The sequence below is a fragment of the Peromyscus maniculatus genome, chromosome 8 (assembly GCF_049852395.1).
Source record: "Peromyscus maniculatus bairdii isolate BWxNUB_F1_BW_parent chromosome 8, HU_Pman_BW_mat_3.1, whole genome shotgun sequence".
Classification (NCBI taxonomy): Eukaryota; Metazoa; Chordata; class Mammalia; order Rodentia; family Cricetidae; genus Peromyscus; species Peromyscus maniculatus.
Window position 1 is genome coordinate 56175918 of NC_134859.1, and position 17321 is coordinate 56193238.

A 17321-nucleotide genomic window follows, 5' to 3' on the forward strand; every position below is an offset into this window, starting at 1 on the left:
AATTGCAGGTGGCCCCATCCCAAGGGCTGGAGTCCTGGACTGAATAAGAAGGAAAAGTGAGCTGAGCTCCAGCATTCATCTCTCTGTTTCCGACTCAACACAATGGGAGCAGCTGTCTCAGTCTCCTGCATCTAAGGCTTTTCTGCCCTGATGGACTATATTCTTATCTGTGAGCCAAATAAACCCTTTCTTCTCTAAATTGCTTTTGTCACAGTAACATGATGAGTAACTAATACCCCGGGGTTAGTAAATTTTAATAGGACCTCAGGCTATTGTTTGTTACTGTTTGTTGGGAAGAATGGACTGTGGAGGGAGAGACAATGTTTAGGTGTGGGCTGGATTTCCTCCGAGTAGCAGCGGGATGAAGGAGGAGGAAATGATTTCTCAGGCTCTCATTGTTCTAGATTCCAGCCCTGCATCTGTCTCTATGTGCTGTGAGCTTGGACAAGTTATTCTCTCTGTCTAGACCTTGTGCACTGGAGAGAGGTGGCTACTTTGATGCGTGAGAAGAGGGAGAAGCAATAGTGTGGCCTGCATAAGTTGAATTAAATGAAATCAGTAGAAGAAACTGGCTGAAGCTGAGGCAGGAGCCTACCCTCTTCTCAGAGTCCAGCTCAAGAGAACAGATCTTGGAGCTTCAGGCCTTCATGACCCCTGGGATCCTCAGGTCCCACTCATATTTTGAGCTGAACTCTGGGTGCCAGTTGTGCTAGGTTCACTGCTGACCCTACCCCCATGGGTTCCAGTTTCTCCTTGTGTCAAATTCAACTTCATCACTGCAGAGCCCAGAGGGATCAATTTCTAGCCTGTGACTCTTAGTACTCCACGATGGCTCCTCTGCTCCTCCATTTAAGTCCCTTATACCAGGTCCCCATAGGGGTGGAGGCTCACCTGTGAAGAAACCTCATCTATGTGGACTTGAAGTCCCATCCACAGCCCTCAGCTCAGCTTACCTCTGCTTCCAAATCCAGAGTCTTGGTCCCATTTATCAAGTGTCTTCTTTAGTTCAAAGTCATCTGACCATTCAAGGAACTTCATGTTGGGTGTGCTTATGAATCTGAGCAATGAAGGATGTCCTGTGGGAAGGAGAGGGTTGTTGTATGTTTTTCAGAGAGGCAGAGGTAGGATCCAGGCAAGCAAGGCTGGGGTCCTTCCTGCTTATCATCATACCCTTCTCTATAGTCTCATGGGGAGAAAGGCACTGTCACAAGTGCTGCTGGGAAATGGTCCTGCTCTGGGACCATGAAGTCCACACACCTGCTTGGTTATATTCTGGTCCCCTATGGGAGTTTCTATTCCTCTCTGAGCCTCAGCTCCCTCATATGGGGCTCTAAGCTTCTGTCCCACAGGGTTGCAAACTATAATAATAACAGCATCAACATTCACATGGGTTTGTGCTTGTAATTATTGAACATTTACTGGATATTAGATTATTTATTATTCAATGTGGATTACCACTTTACTCCCATAGTCCAAGGAGAGAGCTGTTTACCTTCCCATTTCCCAGATGGAGACATCGAGGAGGGCTGTAGTCTCCCTCTGCTCAGCTACAAAGTCTGGGCTTGTAACTTCAGTGTCACCAAATGTTTGTCTTGGGAGCTGTCTTGATCCCTGTGTCAGCCTTCTCAGAGCCCTTTTGAATGCCTGTTTCTCCCCACTACAGCTTCTGAGGGCTCATTCCCGGGACTCTGAGGAGCACATGAGGGCCTGAAATGCATAGGTGTACAAAAATGTGTGTGGCTTGCCTCTTCGCAAGCCTTCCTGTTCCAGCCTCTCCTGGGTCCTGTGAATTCTTTTGAGAAGAGGTTAGCCTGCCAAGGAAACCCTGGCAGAAGGGCTCAGTGGTAATGAAGGGGTCATAGCAGTGGTGGGTATGTGTCTTTGCTGTACTTACTTAGTATCAAGTCTTTCTTTGAGAGAGAAAAGGGCTGCTGTAGCTCCAGGTCCATCTCTTTCCAGGTGTGGTGGGAGGGGTCCAAGCCCTTTTGACCCTCATGCTGAGCCTCCTCTCTGTCACTTGCCTTCTGGGACTGAGCTGCTCCTGTGTTGATAGTGCCCTCCAATAATGCCTGACTGCACAGAGCTTGTCCATACGTCTTCCAGTGTCCCTTCTGTGGTTGCTCCAAGCAGGAGGCCAGTGGATCCTTGTCTCTGTCAGCCATTTCTGCTCTGGAAATGGGTGTTTTATTGGAACTGATGGAGGAGAGTTGGAAATAAAAGGAAGAGCAGAGCCGCCTTTACAAGGACAGATTATCTTCTGATCAGAACAACTGAAGGACCCCAGGCTCCCTTGGGGATGGAGACTGTGTGCCCAGATGCAGGGCTTGGGCAGAAGAGGGAACTCTGAGGAGGGAAGTTTATCAGTGGATGTTTTTTCTATAGTTTCAAGGCTGAATGGTGCTTGCAGATGTTCTCGTTACTACGTTGGCTTTCCTTTTAAGCAGGCATGTTAAACATCATGCTGAGTTGGGGGGCTCTCAGCTTGTCTAAGTTTTCTTCTTTTAGGTTTAAGGGTATACCTGACCCTGGGGACAGATAAAAAGAAGAGGAGATGTATTTTCTCATTGTCTGTTTCATATGGGAGAGAGATGATGGAGGTGGGGTTAGGCTCTTTGCCTAAAGTTTAAGGGAATGTAGGCTGTGGGTCGACTTCATGTACCAGGAAAAGAGTTTTAACTTTATCTCTTGTGGTGGGTTGTGTGATTGTCACCATTCACTCCTGGAGAAACCTTTGAATGTAGTTAATAGACAGGGGCTATAGTTAATAAGATGAGACTGAAGACAGGGGACCCAGTAAGCTCCTAGCCAGGGTAGGCATTGTCCTCATGTGGACCTCATAATGGCAGTGATTTGATCCAGGAGGAACTTGGGTAAAACGTTTAAAGGACAGGGAAAATGGAAGTGTGAGGATAAGGAGGAATGGAGAGATGAAGGGGGAAAAGCCAGGGTGGGAGGGAACAAAAGCCCATCCTTAGGAAGATGACTGTCACTGAATCTTTGTCTGGTCCTTAATTAAGTCTTTGACCTCTCTAACAGCTTGGGTTTGTTGGTGCAGAAGCAGTGCTGTTCCTGGAGAAGGGCACAATTCCCACCACCACCAGCAGACAGGAGATCCAGGCCTCTAACTTTGGAGAACCACAGCAGCAAAGACTTGGCTCAGGCCTAGCCATGGAAAGTGATGGAGAGGGAGGAGTGGGAAGGTGGGCATCTGGAGAATGGAGGGTGGGAACTGTTGGGATGGGAAAGCAAGAAGATGGAAGGATGCAGGACATGGAGCAGGAGCAGGAGGATTAGAGGATGCTAGTCAAGGGAGAAGAGTTGGGGGATGCAGGAAAGGGGTGTTGGAATTCCAGGGACAGGAGCATGAGAGGATAGGAAGACAGGGATGGATTGTGCAGGCCACTCACTATTCTGTGTTCCTCAGCTTCTTCCTCTTCTGGTGTCTCACTCTAAGGAGATCAAGCCTTTAGCCATTACTGTGACAGAGTGGGAGGTGGGGAGATGCAGTACAGAGGGGACTCAAGAGCTCAGTCTCAAGTTCAGGCTATGTCCTGTGAAGGAATCTTAAGAAGTCTGTCCTTCAGCACCACACAGGAAGAACAGTTCAGAGCCAACTAAGCTGAAAGGACAAATTACCCAGAGAAACTCAAAGAGCCACATGGACAAGTGGGAACCAGACAGAACCAAGACTTTCTCAGAGGCCCCGTGAAAGCAAAATGACATTAGTTCTGTTTCCTTGTCCAGGAATGAGCCTGGCTAGGATGGCCTGATGATGGAGCCCATGACTCAGAGGATGTTGTGGTTTCTGGGAATCTGACTCTTCCCCCTGGGCTGTGTGGTTATCCATTCTAAGGCAGCTGTGTCTGAGGGATCCTGTTTTCTTTTTGCCAACATTGTCTGGCTTAGCTCTGTCCTGACCTCGGCCACTTTCCCCTGCAAATAGTTTATATGATATTGTAATTTTTTAAAAATAAGTTTGCATGGCATAAGTCATCAGCTTAGGCAACACCTATTGGTCCAAGCTATTGCTTTTATCTTCTTTATTTCTCATCCCCAGTCTTCCCATTTTTAATCTCTCAATTCATCACCCTTATTCCTGCAGCTTCAGGCCAGACAGGAGAGAGGAGGGTGCAGGACAGACTATGACAGGAACAGGCACATGAAGCACACAGGGAATCCACCACCTCCCTCCCACCAGGGCTGGCCTGCAGACTCTCCAAGCAGGGCTGAGCCTGGGCCCTGGCTCTCAGGACCGGTCACCCATGTCTGCCACAGAATGCCTTAGTGCAGTCAGGCCAGGACTTCCTTCCCACAACTCAAATGGTTTGGTGGACTCTGTTCTTCCCACTACTTACCCTGCTCTTCTAAGAGCCTCATCGATGTGTGTGTCCAAAGCCAAGGCTCCTCAGCTAGTAAACGTGTTCTTTGAAAGTGAAAGAGACTCTGGCTCCTCCAGGAAGCCAGACGTCAGAGAGCCTGTGCAGATGCTCTTCCTCTGAGCTGTGAGAGTGGAGTTTCAACATTGTTCAGCTCATTTCCTGTTGTGAAATCTCTGCAGACGCCTGGGCTGGAGGAGTCAGGCTTGAGAGCTTCATCCAGGCCTGCAGAGGCCCTGCCTCCTGAGTGCAGGACTCATGTCTGAGCCTCGCTTCACTCATCTAGTAATGTGGGCCTCCCAGGTTTGCCAACAGGTCCCAGTTCAGCAAAAGCTCCTGGATCTCCCCAGATTTGTGCTCTGGATCTCTGCACTCCCTTTCATCCCTGTAGCCTGCCACACCCACAGGCTCTCCATTTCAGGAAGTGGCTCTCAGGCAAACACTGGGTCTTCTTTCATTCCAGGGCTCTCCTAAATCTCAAATCTGCTCTTTGATTCCCACTAACATCATCCTTTTTTTTTTTTTCTGTAGGTGTGTGGTGTGTGTGTTCATGTTCATGTGCATGTGGACTCATGTGTGTGTGCATGTGTGTGATCTGAGAACTTATGGATTTGGCTAGTCTAACTAGCCATCCAGCTGGGGGTACACCCTGTTTCCTCTTCCTGAGCTCTGGGATGACAAGCCTGTGGCCATCCCAGCATGCATTTGTGAGGATGCTGTGATCAGACAAATGTCCTTATGCTTGCATAGCAGGTGCTTCATCCACTGAGCCATCTCCCCAGCCCTGACCCTGGCTTTAAACAGATCTGTAATCTGACTCTTCCCACTGTGCCCAGGAGACCGCTGGTCCAGCCAGCATCCTGGGTCTGTGCTCCAGCTTCCTAACTCTCTCTGCTGATGCTTTATATTCTTAGTCTTGAAGTCAGAGTCACAGTCTAATATGTTAATTAGTTTAAATAACCTCCTCACCTCTGTCTTGCAATCCTGCCTGTCTCACTATCAAAGAAATGCAGGTCCTTCTATGGGTCACAAGGCTCTACATGGCCTGACTCATCCTACCCTGCCCTGTTTCTGTCATTAGATCCTACTTCTTGGTCCTCACTCTGCTGTGGGTTATCTGCTCTACCTTCCTAGCTCCATATTTCTTGAACACACCAGGAACTTGCTCACCTCAGGACCTTTGCACTGGCTTCTCCATTCTTTTGGAATGACTTCCCAATAGTCAGAAGCTTGCTCCCTGCTTTCTGGAGCAGCGCTGCCCTTCCAGAATCCCCCTCCTTTATTCTTCTGCTTGACACTTGTCACCACCCAACAGCACAGACCTGATTTCTTTCTGTCACTTCTACCTACAAAGAACGTGGAAACTCTGGAATACAGGACTTAGCTTGTTTGTTGGTTGTTGTGTCCCCTGGGCCCAAGTTAGTGTCTGACCCACAATATCAGCACAGAGGTGCTCAGAGTCTCTGAGTGGTGGTTATTTCTTTAATATTAACATTTATTTATTTGTGTTTGTGTGTGGTATATGTATGTGCATGTGTATGTGTGGTGTGTGCTTATGGTGTATGTATATATGTGGTGTGTGGGTGTGTGTTGTATGTATGTGCATGTGTAGGTGTGGTGTGTGTTTATGGTGTATATATGTGTATATATGTGGTGTGTGTGTGTGTATGTGTGTGTCTGTGTGTGCACATGCCATGCTGTGTGTGCACATGCCATGGATCACATGTTTAAGTCATAGGACAACACTGAGTGTCAGTTCTGTCTATCATATTTAACACAGTCATCCAATTCCAGAGATCAGGCTTGGTGGCAGTTGCCTGTTGTGTGAATCTCTTCCTGGAAAACATGATTGATACAGGAGGGCCATGCCCATCGTGGGTGGTGCCACCCCCAGGGCAAGTTGTCCTAGGCTACGTGAGAAAGCAGGCTAAGCAAGCTCCGGAGAACAAGCCAGTAAGCAGCATTCCTCTGTGGTCTCTGCTGCAATGTTCTAGCAAATATTTTTCTTATATAATGTATTTTAATCATTTAGACCACTACAACTCCCACCTACAATAATTAAGAATTCCTCTTTCTCCATATCCTCAGCAACAATTGTCTTTTTTTTTTTTTTATGAATAGTCGTGTTCACTGTGCTGAGACCCTGTGGTGGTTTGAGTGAGAATCTCCTCCATAAGCTCATAAATTTGAATGTTTGTCCTCAGTGTGTGCAGCTATTTGGAAAGGATTTAAAGTGTGTCCTTGTTGGAGGAGGTGTGTCACTAGGGGTGGGCTTTGAGGATTCAAAAGCCCACAGGGGTCCCAGTGTTCTCTCTCTCTCTCTCTCTCTCTCTCTCTCTCTCTCTCTCTCTCTCTCTCTCTCCCCCTCCCTCCCTCTCCCTCTCTCTGTCTCTCCCTCTCTCTCCTTCTCCCTCTCTCTGCATGCTGCTCAACGATCAGGATGTAAACTTTCAGCTACTCCTCCAGCACCATGCCTGCCTGCTGTGGGATGTTCTGTATAGTAAATGTGTTGTTCTGATTGGTCAATAAATAAAATACTGATTGGCCAGTGGCTAGGCAGGAAGTATAGGTGGGACTAACAGAGAGGAGAAAAGAAAGAACAGGAAGGCAGAAGGAGTCACTGCCAGTCATCGCCAGGACAAGCAGCATGTAAAGATGCCAGTAAGCCACGAGCCACGTGGCAAGGTATAGATTTATAGAAATGGATTAATTTAAGCTATAAGAACAGTTAGCAAGAAGCCTGCCACGGCCATACAGTTTGTAAGCAATATAAGTCTCTGTGTTTACTTGGTTGGGTCTGAGCGGCTGTGGGACTGGCAGGTGACAAAGATTTGTCCTGACTGTGGGCAAGGCAGGAAAACTCTAGCTACACCTGCCTGCTTGCTGCCATGCTTCTAGTTATGATGGTCGTGGACTCCATCCATGAGTTCCAAATGACATCGTTTAATTTCACGTGGTCCCATTTGTCCATTTGTCCCATTGTGTTTTGATGAGTAGAGTCCTCTTCAGAGAGGCCTTAGATCTGCCTGCATCAGGAAGTGTCTTCTACACTGTGTCTCTAGCAGATTCAGAGTTTCAGGTCTTGTGTTAATGCCTTTTGTGCATTTGGAGTTGAGTGCTCTGCAGGGTAGAGGAGACGGCTGTTCTTCTACATATAGGTATCCAGTTTTTAACACCACTTGTTAGCAAGGCTTTCTCTTTGCCAATGAATAAATACTTTTGTCACCAATGAGTACTTTTTTGCTTGTCATTTTACTTCTAAAGTTACTGTTCTAAACAGTAACAACAACAAAACCTTATTTTATCATGTGAAACATTTTCCATCCAAAACATTCTTATTGAAAAGATTGTTTCAAGCCAGAATCTATTTGATAAGTTATTCAAGAAATGCATGAGAATAATTTCAAGCTGTCTTACTATAGGATGAAAACACAGCCAGGATAGGTGATTAATTTACCATAAAACACCATGGTTGGATTTATAAATCTTAGTCTGTTTTGATAAGGCTCGGTCCCAGAACTCTGAAAACCACATACTTGCTACATGTACTTTGTAGAATCATTCCTGACTTCTCTTGAACTGTTTAGACTTAGACAAGAAAAGAAACAATAATTAAATTTCTTGAGTTTAAATAATCAGATGTTTTAAATAACACTTGGTTATGTAAGTTTTCACACTTGGTCTGTATCTGCATTTAGTGTGTAGCCTCATTTGTGTATGCTCAAATATTTGTTGACTTATTTGCTTAAATTTTTCTTTTTAGAGGTATTATTAACACTTGCCCCTAACTTCTGTGCTGTGGGATGTTCTGTATGTCCTGTGGGAGCCCTTCTTGGGTTCTTTGTGGCGTTACCCAGCAGGTCCGCATAGAGGATGATTAGGACCATGGGCCTGAGTGCAGGTGTCTGAGATGGTCTGCATTTGGCTGTGCTGGGGGATGGTCTGTATGTCAAATTGTTCTGATTGATCAATAAATAAAACCTGATCGGCTGTGGCTAGGCAGGAAGGATAGGCGGGACTAACAAAGAGGAGAAATAAAAGGACAGGAAGGCAGAAGGACTGACTGCCAGATGCCGCCATGACCAGCAGCATGTGAAGATGCCGGTGGGCCACCAGCCACATGGCAAGGTATAGATTTATGGAAATGGACTAATTTAAGCTATAAGCACAGTTAGCAAGAAGCCTGCCACCGCCATACAGTTTGTAAGCAATATAAGTCTCTGTGTTTACTTGGTTGGGTCTGAGCGGCTGTGGGACTGGCGGGTGACAAAGATTTGTCCTGACTGTGGGCAAGGCGGAAAACTCTAGCAACACTTTTGCTCTTTCCACAACCCAAAGAATGACTCATTTAGCTTATCTTAGTGAATAGAAATGCTCTATTAATAATGCTCTATTATTAAATCTCTAATAGAATCTTATTAGAGATTTTCATGGAGCAATGGAAGACCACAGGCATTTTCATGCCCCCAACCCCAACTGCCCCACCCTCTGTCACCAAACTCACATTTCCTTTGGCTCTGTCTGCCCCAGAATCAATGTAAACTTTGGTTTCTACCGCCACCTAGTGTTAGCACAACAGAAGTGACCTCAGCCTCACAGTTTTATGTGTTCATGTATAGTCTGCTTTTGCCCTTACCAGGCAGTGGTTCTGCTGTTTGAGCAAACACTGTCCATCTTGGGAAGGTTAGCTTGTTTTCTGTAGTGTGGCATGTTGGATAGCTGCATTCATGCTTGCTGCAAGACGGAGATGAGGATTCAGAGGTCTGAGTCATTCACCAGCTAATGCATAGCCCAGACCAAACATGGCTGCCACACCTGGAAGGAAGCACTGCACACTTGTTAAAGTAAAACACACTTCCTGCACGGCCATGGCCACAGCGGCTAATACCACACGAACCCTTGGCAGCTCCTGCATTAAACCTTATGGACGAGTGTATAGGATTAGAAGCTCACATTGTGACGAAGAGTGATGAATTGTTGGTACACTTCTAGGACTGGATGACCTTGTCATCATGGTGTTGGAAGATGTCACAGTTTGAAATTACACCAGAAGGAAGAAGGATACAAATTTAGATCAGATTTTACCAAATGGAAATAATGTAACAGTGCTGCTTCCCAGAGGAGGGCCTGAAGTAACAGTGGATTTCCTTACTTTAGCTGGAGTCTGGCTTTTCTAAGACTTTTTATGTTAAGATTCTATAAAATGAAGTCTCTGTTAAAGGAGAATACTCTGAAGATATACCCATTTTTCTAGGCTAATCATGATTATTTTGGAATAAAAAGAGTTTTTGTTTTGTTTTGTTTTTCTAAAAAGAGAAAATATTTTTGGTTAAAAAAACATTTAAGGAGTCAAAGTCAAAGATTGTGGTTTTTAATTTTGTGATGTGATGTTTCTCCTGGAAGACACAAAATGTTAAATAAGAAATTCTAAGGATGTGAGGAAGGACCAGGAAGAAAAACACAGCCATTCCCTGACCCCTCACACCCCTTCCCCATAACAGGCTCCGCCCTGTGTTCCCCTCATCCCCACACCCCCACTCAAGCAAAGAAGCAGGTTCCCTTAGCTCTCTGTTGTGACTATTGGTGTCAGGTCACATTGAAAAACTAATTTTATTGACAGCTAAGCCACAGCTGGTAACTTGATACAAAACAGGCATTAATGAGTATTTACAGTAAAAAAAAAAAAAAAAAAAAAAAAAAAGCTGTTCCTGAATCAGACTGTTACTTGAGCTGATAGTTGCTATTTTACAATCTAATGTCAAATAAATTTCCCTATGGGACATTTAAAGAGGATGAACCCCTAATTATGTTAAAGCTCTATTTTCAGAGTTTTATCATTGTAGTTCTGCTTAATTATCATTAACACAAACGGTGTAAACTTGTCAATAAACTTCTTTTGTTTTTTCATTCTGTAAAGCATATTTCTTCTCCCTGATCACTGGATGTTAGATGAACGTGTACTTAAAAAGTCTCCATTTCTAAATACCTATTGTCCCTTTGGGACTTACTAAAGGATCTGAATCTTACTGAAGATTCAGGAGTCTCTTGGTGGCAACACACCATGTGCTCGTACTAAATGACAACAGCTGTGCGGGCTGCACAGATTGAGTCTTGAGACACTCAGCACAGAAAAGGCATCGTAACATTTCTTGAAAGGAAAGTTAACACTGGGGTATTCTTTTCTCTAACTATTTTCACTGCAAATGTGACATTATCTGAGTGAAGCTCAAAGCCCTTGGCCGCTGTCCAGATGACATGTCCTCCAGAGGAGCCAAGTTGAAGACTCGGTTATGGGGACTGTGTCAGTCTGCTGGACAATGAGTCTGTCCTGTCATGTCTTGTTTCTTGGAGCATCCTAACCACTCTAGTAAGGAGGCATGGGTTACCTAGAAATTTATTTTTAGCTATTGACATTTTAGTATTTTCCCTTATTTACAAACGAACCCAGTGTGTTACATCTGTCACACACATTTAAGAACATTTAATTTCTCTTGCAGTTACCCAATTTGCTTCATTTTAAGTTATTTCTAAACTCCTAATGAAGTTAATATAACAGAAAGGGAGGTCAAAACTTGGAATTATCTCTTGTTAAATGAAACTGGAGAGGACTTTGGGTAAGAACTCTGGGGAGAAGCTGCCTGCCTGTGACCAGTAAATGGTAGGAGCTAGAATAAGGAAAATACTGTGTTCCAAGAGAGAAATAGAGGAAGAGGTCCACAGATTTCCCACAGGCAGAGGCAGCATACCTGCAGAGTCCAGAGGAGAAGATGGGAGGCACTGAGAAGCCAGGATGCCAGCTCTGGTCATGACCTGGCAGAGAGAGGCACAGAAGCTTGATCCAGAGAGAAATCAGGTAGCCTGGGGAAAGAGACTGGCAGGGATACCCTGGAGACAAGCACACAGGCTTGCAAGCCTCAAGTGCCACTGTGGGTTTTGGTGAGAGATAGATACTTCTGGGAGATGCGTGAGCAGTGGAGAGGAATGTGAATTATCCTTCTTGTAAAAAATTATTTGTGTGTGTTCTGTGTGTGCTTTAATGTGTGTGGGTGCCCATGGAGTCCAAATTAGTGCATTGGATCCCATGGAGTAGGTGTTACATGGCATTAGTTGTGAGCTGTCTGATGTGGTTGCTGGGCGCCAAACTCTTATCCTCTGCTATAGCCCTAAGGGCTCTGAACCACAGAGTCTTCTGTTCCACCATTGTACATCAGTTTCTCAAGCTGTGAATCCCACCTCCATATGGGATGACAGAACTAAATGTGGTGGTTGGAAATTTTTGTCAAGAACAAAAGGTTTGTGTAATGGCTAAGCTTAATTCACAATTAAGGTGAATTGAGGTGTTTCTGAGGTGTTTCTGCAGTGTGTACCGTGTGGCATCATGTGACCTCTGTGCACCTGTGGGTCTGAGCACACAACATGAGTACTTCGTGCTACATGAGCACATACCACACAACCCCTATGATGCTCCTGAAACACCTTGGCTCAGAGTCTAGACTATTGTTTGCTGTGATTACAGCATTTCCCTGTATGCACAAGATTTTTCTGCTCTTACAAAAACATGATAGGTTTATCCTGGAATGTAAAGAATTAAACATTTTTCTGTTTTCATTCTTTAGCATGTAAGTATCATGTTAGCATATACTTGCCTTGTATTATGCAAGACCATTTAGTTTTAAAGTTTGTGTTATGAGTTGTTGACTTGAATTTCATGATGAAATGCTAACTGAATTTTGGCTTGGATTAGAACAGAATTTCTAACAGCTTCTGAAATGTGCACTGCACATCTGTGTAAAGCAGGAGAAATGCAAAACATCCACCAACTCTGAGAAACACTGAAGCTTCCTATGCTTATAGCACCAAATGTTCAATATTAGTTTCTAATGCAAAAATAAACAAATACATCCATTTAATTAATTTGCAAGTTTGCTTTCATCTTTAAGAAATGGTAAAATTATATTACAACAAAGAGTTGGTTAAAATAAATTTCTTTAAGATTTATTTTCAGTAAAATTGTTTGATTTACACACACACACACACACACACACACACGCACACATGCACACACACGCACACACACGCACACACATACACACACATATACACACACACATACCCAGAGTTATATAAAAATTATTTGGAAAAAGGGGGTGGAAAGTGATTAAGAAGCTTTGTTCCTTTCCCATATTGATAAGACACTCACTCTCTGGGGAAAGGTACTGTCTCTTTGTCTTCATCCCCATGCTTCCCAGCCCTGCCTGTATCATGGTGGGTCAAGTGGACTCGAGGCTGGACAAGGCCTGAATAGACTTGCTGGCTACACTGGATGTTTACTGAGATGCTCATCCCACATGAACATCTGGCAGGCAAGGGCCAAGAGGGAACATCTGAGTTCTCAAGAAGTGTTCTCCAAACAGTGCTATGAGAAAGGCAACTCAGATGGCCACTGGTTTTAGATGGAGGAACTGAGGGCCAAAGGAAGGTCAGGTGGAGCCAGCACTCAAAAGAGAGTGCTCACCCCTCAGCCACTAAGATGTCAGGATTCCACAGAGATCCCACTTGACTTCTCAAGGAGTTCTGTGATCAGGTGAGGATGGGTCTCCTTCAGAGCTCGGTAGACTCGGTCTTTGCAGGCCCCGGACCAGGACCTGCTGAAGCTGAAGAGCTTCCTCATCTTGTTTTGGTTGGTGGCTTCAGCCCGCACTGCCTCATATTCTTCTTCTTTCAGCACAGCATCATGCAGCTTGTCCAAGAGAGGGTCCACTGATGCCACTCGGGCCACCAGCTGCTCCCGATGCCGGTCCAGGAAGTGTGGCAAGGCAGGGGCATCTAGGGGTGAAGATGAGACTGGTACTGAGAGAAGAAAGGCTCCTCCATGGGCTCTCCCACTGGCTGCCCACTTTTTTCCACGTACCTCATCTGCACCCCTGACTCCCTTCTTCCTCTGGAAGGTCATTTGAACAAATATCTGTACCTTCCTGAAGCCAGTTATTAGGCTGATAATTTACCTGACCAGGAGGAGGGGTTCCTGGTGGGGTGTTCAGGTTTGGAGTGGTGGAGTTATTGTCAACATGGGAAGCAGCAAGGGGCATGAGAGGAACTCTGCCCTGGGCATGCACCTCTCCTACCTGTCCTGGTGAGGTTTGCAAAGTGGGGCTCCCTCCTTTCTCTCAAGAGTCACATGATCAGCCAGTAGAATACTATTGGCTTCTCTGGCCTCATACGCATGTTACTGACCTTTGTGGGCCTCAGGAATCATGGGTAGTACAGGTCTGAGGTCCCCTGGAGGAAAGAAGAGATAGTGCATCAATAATGATGCCTGTCACCATCACTTAGTGCACACTGTGAAACTCCCACACATGCCTGAGATTTTGAGGATGAACTACAGAAATTCTGATATATTCTTGAATGTGAACATTTCCTTACTCACACAGGGAATCTAGGTGTGAGGACTATCATCATAGAGAGAGAAGACACATGAATTAGCAATAAATATTTCTCCCACATGATGACAGTCTCAATTTTATCCTAGACTGAATTCCCCTTGGAGAACTAACCAAGTCCCATGCTGACTTAAATCATTTGACATTTGATTCGGGGTAGAAAGCTACTCTCTTGTCTTTGTTTGACCTTGTACACTCACATGCCACAAACTTGTGTTCTTGTTTTGATGGCTGAACCAGTAAGAAGCAAGACTGAGCACATGGGAACAGTGAGTTGATTTTAGCAACAAGTGAAGGAGGGTAATACATTTCAGCTCATGAATAAGCCCCAAGAGTTTGAGAAGATTCTAAATTCACTCTTCTCTAACAGTTTAGTGAAGTCATCCAAAGGCCCGAGTTTGTAGTATTATAAACCCTGGCTTCATTTATATGAAGGAAGGATGATATTCCTTACACTCCATGATAGCTGGACCATCTTGATGTATCCTGACTTGTAGATAAATTAGAGCATTTAATGAACACAATGACTGAGTGACCATGAATTTAAAAACCAAAATTTAAGATTGAGGACACAAGAAGACCATGATTATAATCTTCTAGTAACTGAATCATTTCCCACATGGAAGGGAATAGATTGTAATGAGCCTCAACAAAAATAATTAACATGTACAAGAGGTTGGATTCATATAAAGAAAAATAGCTCCCATCAGCTATGGATCACACTATGAGATGTGTATGGACAGGGTTTAACCTTTCCAACCATCCTCTGAGTTACCCATTTTGATTTTCACTTTATAGATGAGGAAGATCAGACTCAAGTGAATTAAGTCATTTTCCAAGATCACCTGCAGAGTAAGTGCTGGAGTGAGATTCAAACCCTGGCCTGATGCTGGGGTAGGTCAGTTCTCCACCTGGGGCTCACTCAAGACAAGGTTGAGCAAATCCTATTCTTTGACCACATGTGAAGCCTGTATCTAGCAGCTCAGGAGCAGGAACCACCTCTGTTTGACAGCTGACAGGGCTGGGCATCCCCAGAGTACTGATTAAGGGAGCTTGGTTTTGGAATGTGGGCACTGGACTAAGATTGTACTGTCATTTCACTCAAGAAATGTCACTGTTTGTTTATCTCTTGTCTGTGTCAGCTTGAAAATATAGATGAGTCTATAATAGTCAAATAAAGAAATAAATAAAACCCACAATTTTGGACAGAAACACCTAACCATGGAAATGAAAGCACTCCACAAGAAAAAATTTAAAGATATGCATCAAAGAAAGAAATTGAGGAAGGACTTAGAAGTTGCAAATCCACCCCAGCCATGGTCATTGTTTGGAAGGATGAATATGTGAAAAAGCCACACTAGTAAAAGCATGCTACATACTCAATGGAGTCTCAATTAAGATGACAGTGACATTCTTCACAAACAGAGTGGAAAAATACTGAAATACACTTGAAATTACAAGAGACACCGATGTCCAAGGTAATTCTGAACAAAAAACGATTTTGTGGAAAGATTTATCACATCTTATTTTAAAACCAATACTACAGCCAGAGCAAAAAGATGTACAGATCAATGGAATAGAATAGAAGACCTAGATAAAATTCCTGTAACCACTACCTGGCTTTTGACAAGGAACCCAAAATACACTTTGGAGAAAAGACACCCTGTTCAACAAATGAAAAACCTACATGGCAACACGTGGAAGAATTAAACTAGATGCTTATGTCTTACCTTTAAAAAGCCAACTCCAAATGACCCAAGAACTCAGTGTGACACCCACTACTCTGAAACTGGCAGAGTATAAGTGGGGAGAACATTTCCACATGGCAGCATAAGTAAGGATTGTGGGAATCAGAGTCTGTTGGCACCGTAAATAAATCCAATAATTGATAAATTGGATCTCAGGACACTAAAAAGTTCTGTGTAACAAAGGAGACTCAAACAAATGAAGACACAGTGAAGAGGGTGAGAAATGATTTTCCAGTTAACATCTGACAGAAGATTAGTAACTAGAATACCCATGGAACTCAAAAAACCTAAACAACAAGAAAATAGCCCAGTTCTAAGATTGGCCATAGTAGTAACAGAATTCTCAGAGGAAGAAATACACATGGCTAGTAAACACTTAGCTATTAGGGAAATGCAAGTTTAAGTCACTTATGATTCCATCTCAGCTCTCGAGAATGTTCAATATCAAGGACACAAATGTTAAGTTAATGAATGCCAGGTGGTGGTGGTGCTCGCCTTTAATCCCAGCACTCAGGAGGCAGAGGCAGGTGGATCTCTGTGAGTTCAAAGCCAGCCTGGTCTACAGGGAGAGTTCCAGGTCAGCCTGGGATACATATAGGAAATGTTGTTTCAAAAAACAGAAAACAAACAAACAAAAAAACAAATGATAACTAATGCTGCAGTGTATGTGGGGACAGAGAAACTCTTATACACTAGCATGTTAGAGTGCAAATTAGTCCAGCAACTGTAGAAATCAATCTGGAGGCTTTTTAAGAACTAGAAATAGAACTACCATATAACCCAGACATACCACTCCTGGTAATATACTCAAAGAAATATATATATTCTACTCTGGAGACATTTGCACAACCATGCTTATGGAAGTTCTGTTCACAATAGCTAAGAAATGCAATCAACCTAGATGACCATCAACAGTTAATTAGATAATGAATGTTTGCCATGTGTATAACATGAATTTTTTTTCAGGTGTGAAGAAAATGTATACAATTTGAAAAACAATGAGGAAGACAAGCCAGGCCCAGAAAGAAAATAACCACATCTCTTACATGAGCTTCTCTCCTGGAGGCTTTAGTTCTGTGGGTCTATTTGGTGTACCCCTGGAAACCAGAAGACTAGAAATGAGCAGGGCTTTAGGGAGGAAAGGAGGACAGTAGTGTATTGGTAAAATGAGGGTAGAGAGGGAGTACTGGGGGCAGAAATGTTTAAACTGCAAGAGGGGTGGCAATGGAGGAGGCAAGGGGTGAGTGGGATGGGTTACTGAAAATGAAGACAGTATTTAAAAGTCACAGTGAAACTTACTACTTGGTAACCCAATATAAACATCACAAAAGAGTTCAAATGCAAGACACCCTGCAAGCTCATGGACTCTGGACTGACAGCTGGGGAGCCTGCATAGGGCTGTACTAGGTCCTCTGAATGTGGGTGACAGTTGTGTGGGCCCCTGGCAGGGGGACCAGTACATGAACTGGCTCTTTAGAGCCCATTCCCTTCGGTAGGATGCCTTCCTCAGCCTTGATGCAGGGGAAAGGGTGTGGTCCTTCCCCAGACTGGTATGCCAGACTGTGTTGTGTTGATTACACAAGAGGGGCCTTACCCTCTATGAAGAGTGGATGATGGGTAGGGTGGGGGTAGGGTGGGAGGTAGTGGGAGAAGGGGAGGGAGAACAATAGTTGGTATGTAAAATGAAAAAAATTTAAAGAAAAAAGAAAAAAAGACACTGTATAGACTTGAAATGGGAGGTCTTAGAATTAGTATAT

The 17321-nt window shown here is 44.2% G+C and overlaps 1 protein-coding gene and 1 pseudogene across 7 annotated transcripts in view; both read right to left on the minus strand.

The window, feature by feature from the left end:
- The window catches only part of LOC102928374 (NACHT, LRR and PYD domains-containing protein 1a-like), a 44432-nt pseudogene extending 39927 nt beyond the window's left edge, over window positions 1-4505 (minus strand). The window contains exons 1-3 of the transcript XR_013041723.1: window positions 4356-4505; window positions 1895-2169; window positions 954-1076 (exon numbers count right to left, since the gene is read on the minus strand). The product of XR_013041723.1 is annotated as an NACHT, LRR and PYD domains-containing protein 1a-like (transcript). The remainder of the gene's footprint in view (window positions 1-953; window positions 1077-1894; window positions 2170-4355) is intronic.
- A 7842-nt stretch (window positions 4506-12347) lies between these two features.
- Window positions 12348-17321, minus strand: part of LOC102920420 (NACHT, LRR and PYD domains-containing protein 1a-like) — a 140992-nt gene continuing 136018 nt past the window's right edge. For all 6 annotated transcript variants that reach the window (XM_076542800.1, XM_076542799.1, XM_076542802.1 and 3 more), the window contains 2 exons: window positions 13611-13655; window positions 12348-13202 (listed from right to left, as the gene is read on the minus strand). In XM_076542800.1, coding sequence (XP_076398915.1) covers window positions 12910-13202; window positions 13611-13655 — 338 coding nt within the window. In that variant the 3' untranslated portion in view covers window positions 12348-12909. The remainder of the gene's footprint in view (window positions 13203-13610; window positions 13656-17321) is intronic.